This window comes from Elephantulus edwardii, unplaced genomic scaffold, assembly GCF_000299155.1.
Source record: "Elephantulus edwardii isolate Elephantulus edwardi_28Jun2011 unplaced genomic scaffold, EleEdw1.0 scaffold00074, whole genome shotgun sequence".
NCBI lineage: Eukaryota > Metazoa > Chordata > Mammalia > Macroscelidea > Macroscelididae > Elephantulus > Elephantulus edwardii.
In genome coordinates, this window is record NW_006399824.1 from 6,065,685 (window position 1) to 6,081,485 (window position 15,801).

General features: G+C 37.2%; 1 protein-coding gene across 1 annotated transcript in view; it reads right to left on the reverse strand.

Moving 5' to 3' along the window:
* Window positions 1-468: 468 nt before the first annotated feature.
* Window positions 469-15,801, reverse strand: part of SIRT1 (sirtuin 1) — a 31,291-nt gene continuing 15,958 nt past the window's right edge. The window contains exons 5-9 of the mRNA XM_006889019.1: window positions 10,715-10,862; window positions 9,549-9,628; window positions 8,324-8,510; window positions 5,568-6,122; window positions 469-1,084 (exon numbers count right to left, since the gene is read on the reverse strand). Coding sequence (XP_006889081.1) covers window positions 756-1,084; window positions 5,568-6,122; window positions 8,324-8,510; window positions 9,549-9,628; window positions 10,715-10,862 — 1,299 coding nt within the window. The 3' untranslated portion in view covers window positions 469-755. The remainder of the gene's footprint in view (window positions 1,085-5,567; window positions 6,123-8,323; window positions 8,511-9,548; window positions 9,629-10,714; window positions 10,863-15,801) is intronic.

A 15,801-nucleotide genomic window follows, 5' to 3' on the forward strand; every position in this document is an offset into this window, starting at 1 on the left:
TATTGTTCCTAAAGCAACAAACATTTCCAAAGCATTTATTTTGGTTTTGGATTAGTTTTATGAACCAGTATAGACATGACTACATGTCCACTGGAAGTACAAAAGCCGTCTTCATTTGAACAGTGGATTTCCTGAAGCTCTTAAGCACCAAGTCTTGCTAGAAAAAGCAAAAGACAACTGAGTGCTCTCCCGCATACTCCTGCTGACTACTTCTACTCACATTGCATATCATTTGAGATTTTTAAAAGTTAGCTGCCACAAGTTTTTTTAAAATGCCAGTGTTTAAAAATAGGTAATTGTGCTAAAGAATCAAAGATTTAGCTGAACAGAGATTCAAGGATGTTATACCACTTAATATTACAAAGAAAGTGAAAATACCATTCTTTGGTCTAGATAAGCTGTTCCCTTTATATTAACATTCCAATGGCTTTTTGAAAACTAGTATGTTGAAACTGACTAGGCAAGAACAAAATTATATACACATATGGATGTATCATACAGATGACCCTTTAAAAGAAAAAGTCTTGGCCAAGAGCTGATTAAAGATACTTAGTACCTTTTAAAATAAAGTTAGTGTTAAGTGTACAAGTACAGAAACAATGAGGTTAAAAATAATCCAATTTTACCAGTCCATAAATATACCTTTCTGGTTTCCTTGCTCTATTGAGTTCACAAGTAAACATTCATTTTGACATGCTCAAGTTCCTAAATGCTGGTGGAACAAATTCCTAAATACCTAGACTATTATTATTACATTATGTTTTGTTTGATGGATAGTTTATATCTTCTGCTTCTTGCTTCACAGTTAACACTTCATCAACTCCTTCTTGTTCAACTCCATCAGTCCCAAAGCCAGTTCCTCCAGCTCTCTCTGGAGCATCAGCATCCTCTTCCAATCCATTATAGAAGTCTTCCATCTCACTTTCATCCTCCAAGGGTTCTTCTAAACTTGGACTGTGGCACGTTCCACTATCACTGTTACTGCCACAAGAACTAGAGGATAAGATGTCATCTTCAGAATCAGAATATACCTCCGCACCATGGAAAATGTAACGATTTGGTGGTAAAAACAGATACTGATTACCTGAAATACAGTACAACAATAAATGTTATTTTCCATTCTCTAAAACTAATTCAACTTAAGGCTGACTGGGCAGCACAGAAAAGGCCTCGGTAATCTATTGGCTTAAATTACTGTCAGAACCAAGTATCATTATCACTTGCTATGGTGCTTTTAAAAACAAAGTTTCAACTCAGTTCTAGATCTAGATCTTAGTTCTGCCATGTACTACCTTTCTAAATGTAGGTAGTTTGTTTCTACTTCAATTTCTGTGTTTGGAGAAATAAGGAAAACTTTGTTAAATTAACTAATGTCTTTAAGAAGATCTGCTAAGAATGTGTATTTCATTTCTAGCAGAGCCTACATGCAATAGCCAATTCATGTTCATAAACATCTTAATTTTATAAGCCCAAAATTAAAATTAATTTGTCTTCAACCCATTTGAAATGTGGTCTGTTCCACCACACCATGAGCTACTAAGTAAAGAATCTGTTTTTACAAAAGCCCTGTGCCTCTCATTTTAGCTTCAAGTCAGAACTAACTGTCCATTAGGTTTTCAGAGGCAATAAATCACCCAGGAGGTGAGTGCCAATCTTTCTGCAGAGCACCTGGTGGATTTGAACCACATGCCTTCGTGTTGGCAGCACAACTTCTTGCCCACTTAGGCCACTGATTTAATGGGCTTACCCTTTCTTTCCAGTACTCTGCTCAAATTTGTATCCACAGTATATTTCACCAGGAGTGGTGCCCTTCATCCCCCTAAGCAAGGCCCCAGGGCAGAAGCCCCTCAAAGAGGGTATCTGCTGTGAACACTGCAGTAAAGAGCTACCAATCCTCCCATGGGTCACATTTGGGTTCTTTGTATACACTGTAATTTTTAAAAGGGAATTAAAAGAAAACTAAAAACGTAATCACAAAGCCTATTTTTACATCATATTAAATGTTGTATTACATAATTTAAAAAAACACCCGAGGTCCATTAGAATGCCATATCATCTACCAAGCACACAAACACACTTCTCTTCAAAGTGACTTTCAAAATTTATGTGTGCTTCATAGACCCCGACATCACCTTGGAAACCCATTAGCAGAGTTCTATGAGCCAGAACAAGCTAAAAGCAGTGGATTTGGATTTTGAAAAAAATTAATTTCAGAAAACCCACTCAGCATTTCCAATTGGGCCATCTCCTGTGAGGCTCCTCCTCTACGGAATCCCAGCACATGACCTCTGGACTCTTGCTTTTTATAGCCTGAACCATATTATTCTGCCCTGACACCCACAAAGAATGGGAAAATCTGTTTCTCAAACTAAATACCCTATGCATAAATTAATTGCCACTGTGTTTGTTTCAATTCACAGCTGACCCTCTGTTGAGTTTCTGAATTCAAGACAGGGAAACTGTCATCTCTCTTCCTTAGAACAGTTGTGGCTTCATCCTCCCAGAGAAGTGCAGCCTTTGGCACTAGCAGCACAACTCCCAACAGATCATGTACCAAACTAGAACCATAGACCTGTCTGATTTGCTGACATGATAACCATGAAAGCAGATGAAAATTTACTCCATAATGCTCCTTTTTCCTTTTACCTCTCCACATAAGAAGTATCTTAAATGGGTGATTAATGTCTAATAGTTACCATTTTAATTCTCCATTCTATGACATGATGCATGTGTTCTTACTCCCTTCTACAGATTAGGACTGACAGATTAAATAACTTTGTCCAAGGTGAATGTGAGACAATGCAAGTCTATGATTCCAAAACACAATAAAAACTCTTTTTAAGCCAAGAATTGCTTAAACCATCTATTAAAAAGATATTAAATTCCCAGTTAAACAAAACCTTTTTTTATCATTAAAAAGAGCTCTGGTGATCTATTGGTTATAAGTTGCACTGCCAACTCAAAGGTAAACAGTTTGAATCCACTCACTATTCCAAGGGAGAAAGATGGGGCTCTTCTCCCATGGAATTTACAGCCTCCAAAAGTTCACTGGAAAGGCCACTGTAGGTCAGTTCTAACACAACAGTACATAACAATTGAAATGAATTAAAAATTACCACTTACGGCGTTCAAATTCTTTTGCATGAAGCAACTAATATTACATGTAGAACACCTATTCATTTACTTAAAAAACTGTTTTTAATAAAAGTAAAAATAACCCAGAGCAAATTTTCCTACTTCTTCTGATACTTGCTGAGTCTGCAAACAAGGGATTGTCTCTGCACTTGTTTCCCACTGTTCAAGCCAGGTTTTGGATAGTCCTGCCACTTCAATCTTGGCTGATGCAGCAAAACCAGAAAGGAACCAAATGTTTTAAATGTTGAGTAAAATGGAATGGGCAAACACATGAGTAGATGCCCTCTCTCCAAAAGCAGCCTCATTGCACAGCAAACAAATCCCTTGCCTGGCAGTCAGATACACGGCCCAGTCCCAGCTGGAGCAGCTTTGACTCACGCTCCACAGTTTTGGTAAGAATCCAATTTCCTGTATAGGTTTTTCTGAAAGGGTTTCCTATGCTTCTAAGTCTCCCATTCTAGGGCTTCCACTTTTAAGTCCTGTTCCATTTACTGTTCCAATGTGCCACCATTTTACAAACTTGGTTTTGGTCCCATTTGCTGAATCAGCTATGGCTGAAAAAAACAAAGTATTCTGAAACGTGTCAATCTCCCTCGGAGCAGAAGGTACTTTCAGGGTGTTCTGGTAACTTTGCTTCAACAGCACCTGCACTAGCATGTATTAGTGAATACTGATCATATTTAAAACCAATTATACACAAACATTACTAGAATGTGAAAGCATATCATTCATTCATCTGTCACCACCTCCAAAACTACTGCCCACTGTGTGCCATCAAGTCAGAACCATTATATTACTGACTTTCCAAGCAGCTATAAATCACGCAAATGTTAACTGCCCCTCTTTCTCCCATGTAGCCGCTGGTGGATTCGCACTGCCTGCTTTCAGGTTGCAGCTTTTTACCACAAGCCCACCAGAGCTCCCTAGTACAATGCCTAGCATGACAAAATGACCCAAAATTTTATTCATTTGAACTGAAAGTATCTTTCCAGCAAATGATTACACCACATTTGTCTAAAAGGTCTTGTTTCCACCAGTATCATAAATAGAATGGTACTTAAACTTCCCCACTGTACAAGACTGCTTATGAGCAAAAGGCCAGATGACAGACCTGAGTGGCCAGTCTAGCCAGCTCTAACGATTTGTTGGGAAGGAAGTAAGCTGCCAACGCAGAAGTATGGTTTGCCCTGTGCACTACTACTTGGCCATGGGCCTCAACAAGGGCGACACCGTAAAGTAGGACGTGAGCAATCTGAGATATAGCTGCCGCCGCAGGCGCCTCACCAGGCAAACCAAGTTCATAACTCTGGAGGTGTGTGGCTTTGCCTATGAGTGCCACACCAAGGAACTGCTCAAGGTCTCCAAGGAGAAGTGGGACCTCAAGTTCATCAAGAATAGGGTAGAGACACACAACTGCACCAAGAGGAAATGAGAACAATGTCCTGGCTGCTAGGAGGAAGGCAGCTGCCAAGGAGTGAGCGCAGCCCACTGTCCCCCCAAAGCCCTCAACTACTTCTCATCTGTTGTTAGACAACTATGACTCCTCATGACTATGCACAATAGATCTGAAGCCTACTCTATCCTGAGCCAATATCACTGTCTCCCAACACACCAACCCTCACTGCTCCAGTTACTGTATCAATCCACCTCATCTGTGGTCTGCCTCTCCTGAATGGTCCCTCTATACCCTCCCAAGCATGATGTCCTTCTCCAAGGACTTGTGCCTCCCGACAACATGCCCAAAGTAGTATGAGATGGAGCCTCAAAATCCTAGCTGCTATTAAAAGTTCATGAATAGTTTTACAAGAGAAGAATGAGGTGTTCTATTCCCATAAAATAAACAGACTTGGAAACCCTTTGGGTGATTCTACTATCAGTTGCTCTGAGAACTGACTCCTAAGGGTAGGTTTTGGGTTTTGTGATCCTTGGCATTTCCACCTATGGCAGGTTTGTAAAGCTGCCAGTAGATATTGGCAGAGCATGCGATTTTCTTCTCAATCTCGTACTCATCTTCCCTTCCTCTAGAACACACAACATGCAGAGCATAGTCTGCAAGGGTGTTTCCTCCCTCTATTACCCAAGATGGCTTTCTCGTGGCCTAGTGGCAAGAAACTGCAGTGCAATCCTGGAGGCATGCAGTTCGAGGCCACCAGCTACTCTGCAGGAGAAGACGGGTAATCTCCTCCTGTGCAATTAACTGCCTCTGAAAACCACTGGAGGGTCAACTAGGGGTCAGTTCTGACTCTATAGTAAACAATAACAATTATGCAATGTACCCTCTAGTTTTTCTCTAGATTAAATTATCTTTACTTTTTGTATGCACAACTGTCACCATTCGGCTGTCAAAAGCTTCTATAGTAAATAAAATGCTGGTTTCTTGCAAATACTTTAACAATATTATACTTTCAAAAGTATCTATCCCCCTTTCTTACCATCAAGTCGCTTACTAATCTGCTCCTTTGCAAGTCTAAGAGGCCAGCACTTTCTCACTGTTTCGGCAACTGAAGTTCTTTCATTTTTCTCCCCAGTAGTGGAGTCAAAGTTCTTCAAATCAGGACTCTCCAACTGTTCAGTAATACTTTCAGTGTTTCTAGTGGAAATTTGTACTTCCTGTGATTTTTCTTCCACACCCACTTTTGATTCACACATTTCTGAATCATCAATATTACTCTTGGTTGCTTGTTCTAAAAGAGTGACATTCACTGAAGAATCTGGTGGTGAAGTTCTTTCTGGTGAACTAGAGTCTTCTGAAATATTAAGCGGTGTGGGTGGTAAGTCTGAAAAATGAGTCTGTGTTCGTGGAGGCTTCTCTGTAATTTCTGAAAGCTTTACAGGGTTGCAGCAAAGTTTGGCATATTCACCCCCTAGCCTATGACACAATTCATTAATGATGACATCACAGTCTCCAAGAAGCTCTACATCGAAATGCAGATGAGGCAAAGGTTCTCTATTAATTAATATCTGAGGCACATCATGGGGTATGGAACCTAAAAGTAGAATGAAAAATACCATTAAAAAAGAGGAAATAATCTAATCAAGTAACAAAATACAGCATGTAAAAATTTAACAGGTGCACATATCTATTCTATCCCATTACACATCCATTCTATGCCATTAACAAAATCTATTGTGTGCCAGTATATACGTTTTACATTTAAAAAATAATCTCGCATTTGATCCAGCAATCAACTACGTATATATCCCAAAGAAATATGGGCTACTATATGAAAACACACAGCCACTTATTTACAGTAGTAGCAACTGAAACACTGCAAGTACCCATCAATAGGCAAATGTTTAAATATACTGGTACACTCACAAAATGGGAGTATGCAGCACTAAAAAAAACCTTAGAAGATTCACAAAATGCTATGTAACAGGATACATCTAGGAGGACATTTTACTAAGTGAAATAATTCAATTACAGAAGGACAAACATTAGACCACTGTTACAAAAAGCTAAGAAAAGCTTTAAGAACAGAATCACTCTTGAGTATTACCAAGAACAAGAGGAAAAAGACTAAAAATGAAAGCGGTTAAAAGGCATTTATTAAGATGAGTGATGGGACAGGCAATAAACAGTAAGGAGATGATCAAAAGTGATACTAGGGAAGGAAAGACTGGGAGAAATGGATTTATGGAAATCAAAACAAGAAGTGAGTAAGGGATGACTACATGGTAGACACAAGAATACAACAAATGCATACAAATGGTTACATGAAAATTTGTTTTGTAAACTTCCACTCAAATCACAGGAAAAAGAACTTTATAATAAACAGAATAAAAGTATAAACTAAACTTTGCCTGACTGTTTACATTATCCTCAAAGAAAACTTACAATTTCTCTTCCTTTGAATTAAGATTTAAAAAACCACACAACCCAAAACTAGGGGAGTTTGTACATTAACTACAAACTAAACTATATTCTACTTAAAATGGAATTTCACAGCTATTTAGGGAAGGCAGTGCACTGCTAAAGCCACTAAACTAGGGAGGCAGCAGAAGGCATGTAGGAAAAGAACCTGGGTTTGGTCAGAATTTGAGGAGTTTGACTTCATATTCTTCCAATTGTTTATGCTCTGGCTGCTGATCTGATCTCTGGTGTAGGAACTAATATCTGATTTAAACCAGAACAAACGAACCAAAAACCTCCAGAAACCAAACCACTGGTATCCAGTCCATTCAGACTCCAGATGACCATCCACCAGGTTTCTGAGGAAGGAAATCTTTACAGGGGGAGACTGCTTACTTTCTCACACAGGGCAGATGCTGGATTCAAGCCACTGACGTTCTGACTAGCAGTCAGGTACATTATGTGCCAGAGCTCCTTAGTATCTCGTATCAAGTCAATTCTGATCAGGGCAACCCTCCATTAATTATGTTCAAATGGCTGTAAATGATGTGATGTGATAGCATCTACATCATCTTTCTGCCAATGCAGCTTATGTGCTTAAACTGTCAACCTTACAGTTAGGAGTCTACACTTAACCTTCTGTCACCAGGACTCCTTTGCTCCTCCTCTCACGTAGGGCATTAACTAATGTTACCTATATAATCCCTCCAACCCTCGACTTCTTTCATACTTAAAAGACTCATTGCTCTCAAGTCAGAGCTGCCCCTCAGCAGACTGGGAAACGATAAATCACACAGGAGGTTATAGCCCATCTTTCTGCTGAGCAGCCCACGGGAGGATTCAAACCACCAGAGGGGTACCACCTTTTGGTGAGCACCGCAACTCCCTATGAACTATGCCACCAGAGCTCCAGTAGCTTTCACAACAGGAGAGTGGGAAAGTCTGAAAGTAGATGTTAAATATTCCTGAGAACAGTAAGTACCTAATCGTATTTAGTTATATTAATACATATACACCTATGAGTAAAACAGATCCGCAAACCATCACTACAAGTCATGGCTGTTAATCTTGCAAGCATTTTTTTAAAAATTTTTTTATTTACTTAATTTCCTTTTTTTGTTGTGTACCATCAAACTGTGTATACACACACAATAATTAAAAAAAAACAAAACAGAAACAGGCAAGAAACTGCACTGCAATCCCAATTCTATGGCAATGAATTTGTATACTTTTTTTTAATTGTACAGGAATTTTGCACAACTCATGATACACACACACACACACACACACACACACACACACACAAATGATGCCCTAAAACCACCATCTACTTACTTGGAATTAGTGCTACTGGTCTTACTTTCAAGGAAGACCCAATGACAATGAGGAGATCAACTTCATCTTTGTCATACTTCATGGCTCTATGAAACTGTTCTGGTAAATTCTCACCAAAAAAGACAATCTCTGGTTTCATGATAGCAAGTGGTTCATCAGCTGGGCACCAAGGACATCGAGGAACCACCTGCATTGTATGTTCCAGATTTCGGATGAAGAGCAGAAAGAAAAGAAATCCTAAGTCAAAATGGGAAACAATTTTCACATTTCCTAAGACTACACTTCAGAATTATCAAAGAAACAAAGAGGGTGTGGATAAATGGCAGGGAAAATTCATATAACCTGAATTTCAACTGTTGTTGTTGTTAAGTGCCGTTGAGTCGTATGTGACTCATAGCGACCCCTACTTGGGTGCCTTTCCTCCTCTCTCCAGGTTTGTAGGGTTTCTGGAGGCAAGCTATTACGGAAGTGGATGCCACTCCTCCTTCCAATTTCAACTGTATGCAATCTAAATTTCAGATTAGCTAATAAACTACAGACATCATCCGGTAGAATACTATACCACTTTAATAGTTCTGCAGAACTATTTGTGACATTCAAAAGACGATTATGTTTTAAGAGAGAAAAAAACTAGATTATATACACACAAACATGTATATATGTAAAAATATTTCTAGAAAAAATCTTACTGCTTTACAATTACCTTGTGTTCAGAAGTAGAAGAAATCTACTTAAACACAGACTCTATTCATTGAACAAAAGTTAAATTTCAGTATTTTCAATGCAAAATACAATTTCATCTTATAAGCTAACTTTTCTCTACCTTAGTTATGATTAAGTATACATGCAACTAAGTACATAAGACTTTATTTTTTTAAATTTTCTCACATATTCCTTTCTTTTTGGCAGTGAATCTATTATGAAATACTTTTCAATATTTTTGGAAAGGAGAACTACAATCAATTTAAAATTCCAAATCTAACAAGCACTAAATGGGAAAAATAAGAAAAGACAGTACAGTAACAGCCTGTTTATGACAGTTTTCTATTGGCAGGCTTAACTATAAGGAGCTAACTTCAAGAGACAATATAGAGCAACAGTTCCTAGTTAAGGGATTAAAAATATCTTGTCCATTTACTGGACTTCCCATTGCTAATGCTTTGTTACTGGATCTTTTCACATCACACAAAGACAATTTAGAGGCCAAAAAAAGGTGACAAATAACCTGATTAAAAATATCTCCTCGTACAGCTTCACAGTCAACTTTGTATTTACAAATCAGGCAAGACGCGGTTGCAAAGGAACCTGGAAACAACATATGTAAAGTTTTATTAAAGAAATACTTCCATTACTTATACATTCACATTTATGAACACAAGGATAGTTAGAGATGCTCCATAATTTACAAAAAGACTATACACACAAAAAAACCAAGATGAAGAATTTTTTAAAAAAAACAGCTGACAAATATTTAAATTGTAAAAGAATCAAGTTCTCAATTGCTGGGACACTGATATAATGAACTCTCCATTAAAGTTGTTGTTTTAAGAGAAAACAACCACTAATTCCTTGCTTCAACAGTTTTGTTCTTAAAACACAATAAATATGTATGCATAAACAACTCCCATAAAGCAAATGTCACAAAACATTTGTTTGACGAGTAAGTCATACAAATAAGTAAGCATTCCAATGTATATAAAAGTTACATTTACTTTAAAAAGTTATGTTTATAATGTAGTCTATTAAACAGGAAACAGCATTATGAAAAAAGAAATACTGAATTACTAAAACATATGACAGATCCAAAGTGAACTCATGTTGTTGGAAAATGGCACTGACAGATGTACTCAATGCATGGATACCACAAACCTTCCACTTTACAAAAGAAACCACATGCATGTGAAGCATAGTAAAATGAGGTATGCCTGTACACAGATAGTAATTAATGGTTAAACTACTGGTTTTTTATATATATACTTGAGTCCATTATTTAGATAATAACTGAAACTCTTAAAAATTTTAGAATCTTTTAACATCTACATTCTATGTATTCCTTTAGTTTTATAAACTAAAGAAGTCATGTTTTTCCACATATAATCAATAGTCAGGAAAAGTTGTTTGAAAGAATTTAATGGTGTACAATTGCAATGCCTTTTTAAATGTAAAGAACATTAATATTTGATGTTTCACAATTATATATCAAGGCTCAGACTCCTGGCTTTCTGTGTGTGTGCATTCTACTCTTTGTTCATCTACAGTTAAGATAGTATGAGTAAATAATACTACTTTAATCTCTGTCCCTTAGTAGCAGGGGATTTTCAATTATCCTAATTATTATTATTATAACACTAATTAAATAAATGACAAGAAAGTATTTTGAAACTTACTAACCATGACACTGAATTATCCTTTGGATTCCTGCAACTTGCTCCAGTGTATCTATGTTCTGAGTATAGTTGCGAAGTAGTTTTCCTTCCTTATCTGACAAAGCTATAAATCTGTGACAGAGAGATGGCTGGAACTGGCCCGGGTATATTTCCTATGTAATACCACAAAAAAAAAAAAAGGTTTTACTTTAAAGAAATAAATACAGGTAAATTGTTTAAGTTAAGCAAAGAAACTTTTTGAACCAGTAAAACTACGGCTCAAATATAATCTTTAAAATAAGCATTTTAAAACATCTAGATGTAAAAAAAGAAAACAAAAAAAAACCCAAACATCCAGATGTAACACATATATATACATTTTTACTATATATAATGCACAAAACTCATTAATTCATCAACTTAGCCCCTTGAAGAATCATAAGATTTCGAACACAGAACAGATATTTTCATTAGTCACAATTAACAGACACTTCATCATTTACCTAACTTTTGTTGGCTGCAAATTCAGATTTCTTTTTTTTAATGGAAAAAGTAGAAACTGAAACAACACATATGAAAAGAGATGGTAAAAGGCTCTTCTTAAAACTAGGGGAGGAAAGTAGGAATTTTTTTTTTTAAAAAAAGTCTCTCTGATTTATCTTTCACTGTCAATACCAACCTGCTGGAAGTTGAAAGCTAAAGTTTTAATTCCTTACCAAAATGGTTTTCCTTCCACTCTGCACAGGCACATACTGGTATAGTATAGAGTTGCTCATGAATGCTGAGTTGCTGGATTTGTGTGTGTGTTTTCCCCCCAAATAATGCTTCAATGCTGTTTCTTCTTTAAAAACAAAGAATTCAAATATACACATGGCAAAAATACCAGAGAGAAAGTATCAATTTTGGTCCTCTCAATGTCAGAATGGTTTTTTGGTCTTAAAAACTTCATTTTAGTAAGTGACTATGACAAAGGAAGTTTCTTCTGTACTTTCTTACTAAAAGTAGCCGTGCTAGGTACTTACTTCCTTACCATTCATGACATGCTCTATCTTATTAAAATGCCAGCAAAAAAACAAACTATAACCAGCAAGACAAACTGGTTGTATAAACAAGGTACAACCATAATAAAATATACAGCCACTTAAAAGTATGAATTTCTAGATACAATGACCTGACAAATAGAAGTTAATCATCACTGTGTATCATTTGTACTATTAAACAAAAATGGATATTATATGTACATGAAGAGAGTTATGTCCATAAGTAAGATAAGGAAGGATACAAGCAATCTGTACACCAAAGTGGGGGAACTTTCCCTTCTGATACTTTAAAGAATTTAGTTTAATAATAAAAAATTTGCCTACTTTATAAAATAAAAAAAATTAAGGTTTATTATGGATGGTGAAGAGACTGAGATTGTTCACCGCTTTAGTTTGCTTGGTTCCACAGTCAACAGTCTTGGCACCAGTAGCCAGGAAATTAAAAGACGTATTGCGATGGGAAAGTCTGCTGTTAGGGACCTCTCCAAAGTACTGAAGAGCAATGGTGTCTCTCTGAGGCTAAGGTGCATCTGATACAGGCCATGGTCTTTGTGATCACTTGTTATGCATCTGAGAGTTGGACAATGACTAAGGAGGACAGAAGGAGAATTGATGCCTTTGCACTTTGATGCTGGAGAAGAGTACTGAGGGTATTGGACTGCTGGAAAACAAATAGATTCATCCTGGAAAGGGTTAAACCGGGCAGCTCCTTGGAGGCAAGGATTCTGAGGCTCCATCTAACATACTTTGGACATGTTGTGAGGAGAGATCGGTCCTTGGAGAAGGACATCATGCTTGGTAGGGTGGAGGGACGGTGCAGGAGAGGAAGGCCCTCTATGAGGTGGATTGATTCAGTGACTGGGATAATTGGGATGGGAGTGTCAGAGACAGTGTGATTGGTACAGGACAGAGCAGAGTTTAGGGCTGTTGTACATAGGGTCGCTATGAGTCGCAAGCGACACGACGGCACGTAACAACAACATTTAATATCCTTATTTTTAAGAATTTCTATCTACTACTCAGGATCTCTTAGTTAAAATTTTTAAATAAACAAATGCTGCTTTTATATAGCATTTTAAAAAGCTTTTATAAAAAAATTATGTGCAACAATGGAAACCCAAAGTCTGTAAATTTTCATTGAAATTAATAATAAATTTTAAAAAATTACATTAGATTGTATACAAAAGTTTGTATACATTGTGTTTCACATTATCATTCATTCACATTGTATATCATACAATCATTCTCATTCATTATATTTCATAAAATTAATCACCATTGAATTATTCCCACCATTAGTGTGTCTTTCCAGATCCCCAGGGATCTTTCCCATTTCTGTTAACCCCCTCCCTTCACTCACCAAATTGTGCAACCCTGTGATTTCCTCCTGCCCACCCTCTGCTCCAATCCCTTCCCCTCTTGGATCCTCATAGATGTTTTACTAGTTACCCTATAACTTTGTAATTTAAGAAAGGGTGACTCTGGTGACTCTGCAGGAAGATTATAAAGTATAAAAGTCAATGCTCACAGAAAATCACATTTGCCATTTGAAGCAGAATTTGATGAAGGGCTCCTCCCACAGAATGATCAGTATTTTGAGAAGAGTTTGTGATATTATCAACCACAGCTTCACCTGAATGGTTTGTTGCAGGACATTTATCCTAAGGAGAGTGTAGGCAGCACAAAGATGTGTGTGATGCTAGATTCCGCTCTATACTCATTTGCCCTCATGTTCAACTCAGTTTCAAAACGTAAAAGAACTAGGAGCCAATTCCCGTATTCAGAGATAACCTATAAAAAGCTTTTCTATTTTATGTATTACAATCTAAATAATTTTAATTTCTTTTTCTTTCAAATATGAAGCAGGCTATGTCTGAATTATTAAATACAGTGTTCAAACTCTGTAAGGTCTTAAATAAAAGAAAATATTGCCATGGAAGAACTGTCTTGATAGAAAACATTCATACTGCAGGCTCTTAATGTGAAAAATCTGCTAGAAACTAAAAGGATGGGGATAAAATGTTCAAATAGCTATGGCTCAATTCTTCTGTGTTGAAGAATTCTGTGTTAAAAGAGACATTAGACATGCAAGACCTGTTTTAAGATAGACCATGCCAGATCTGAACATTCCAGAACTCTCCTCGGGAATCAATCCCATGGCTGGGCCATTCTGTTATTGCCAAAGATCTTTCCAGATTACAATGCAACTGTTAATGACTGGAAAGACTATAAAAAGCGACCCTATTTTAAAACTCAACTGTTTCCAGAAACACGCAAACAATCTAAGAGCCAGCAATGGGCAACTAAATGTCATCAGAAGCAATCCTTAGAACTCTCACCATAGTGAGGTTTTGAGTAGAAATACTGGCTCTCCTCCAGAGATGCTAATGCTACTTCTGCTTCCAATCTTCTCAACGTTATGTTTCCTATCTATATATACTGGATTCTTTTTTTTAACCAAAACACAGCTGGATTTGTCCTATACAGAAAAAAATTTGCTTATTCCTAGGCTCCTAAGTGAACTGGATTTAAAAATAAATAAATAAAAAATAATGCAGTTAGATTTCTTTGTCAGATGACTTTTACTTCTCAGAATTAAGTTTTATTAGGTAGGAAATGAATATCGAAGTGGTTTTGTAGAATTGATAAGACAATGCAGTATTGTACAAGAACGTTAAATATAAAAGTGAACTGGGGGAGGGAGGATGGGGTAAAATATGCAACAATGAATGAAGAAAAATCTAACTTTTCAGTAAACTTTAATTAAAATCACTATTCAAATAAAAAATTTTATTCAAACAAAACCGCAACAGCTGTCAAAGGCTGGGTGGAAACACAGGCCCTTACCAATGAAAGGATTCAAGTTTTAGAGCTATGACTGTTTGCTAGTAACAACCATTCTTCTACAGAACAGAAAACTGGTAAGAAATTACAACCTAAATTCTCTATACTGCCAAAAAAGGGGTGGAAATGAAATAGATCAAGCCTGGTTAAGGAATGAACACCCTTAAAATCACTTTGTTTCTTTTATTCCACAAAACCACTTTGTGTTGTTGTCAGTGCCATCGAGTCGCTTGCAACTCATAGCGACCCTATAGACAACAGCCCTAAACCTCATAGAGGGCATTCCCCTCCTGCGCCATCCCTCCACCCTCCCAAGCATGATATCCTTCTCCAAGGACCGGTCTCTCCTCACTACATGTCCAAAGTATATTAGACGGAGCCTCAGAATCCTTGCCTCCAAGGAGCCACCCGGTTTAACCCTTTCCAAGACAAATCGGTTTTCCTAGCAGTCCATGGTATTCTCAATACTCTTCTCCAGCACCACAGCTCAAAGGCATCAATTCTCCTTCTATCCTCCTTGGTCATTGTCCAACTCTCTGATGCATAACAAGTGATTGCGAAGACCATGGCCTTCATCAGACGCACCTTAGTCTCCAGAGAGACACCACTGCTCTTCAGTACTTGGAGGGGTCCCTAACAGCAGACTTTCCCATGGCAATGCGCCTTTTAATTTCCTGGCTGCTGGTGCCAAGACTGTTGACTGTGGAGCCAAGCAAACGAAAGCTGTGTACAATCTCAATCTCTTCACCATCCATCCTGCTGCCAACTGGTCCAGTGGTGACAATCTTTGTCTTCTTGACATTAGCCTCAATAATAAACTATTAATTTCCTACCTAATAAAACTTTGATACATAAAAATTTAGTCATATAACAAAGAAATCCAAACTGCATTAAAAAATAAAAGTCCAAATCACTTGGGAACCCAGGAATTAGCAAACTTACTTCTGCAGGTTTTGCAGTTCTCTATTCTATTATTTAAACCTGTCCCAAGATGGTTTTGAAATTCTTTACCATAAAGGTGTCAATCAAAGCTTCCACATTTTTAAGAAACTGTAAAGAATAAACTATATATTGTGTGACCCTTTTTCAAAATAGGTGATTTTATTTTTGCTATCTAGCTCTTTATAAAGAAAGTTGGTTGTGTTTGTTTTTTCTTTTAATTTGAAAAAAACACAAATTCTATTCGCCACTAGAGTCAGGAAGTGGAAGAACTATATGTAATACTCTG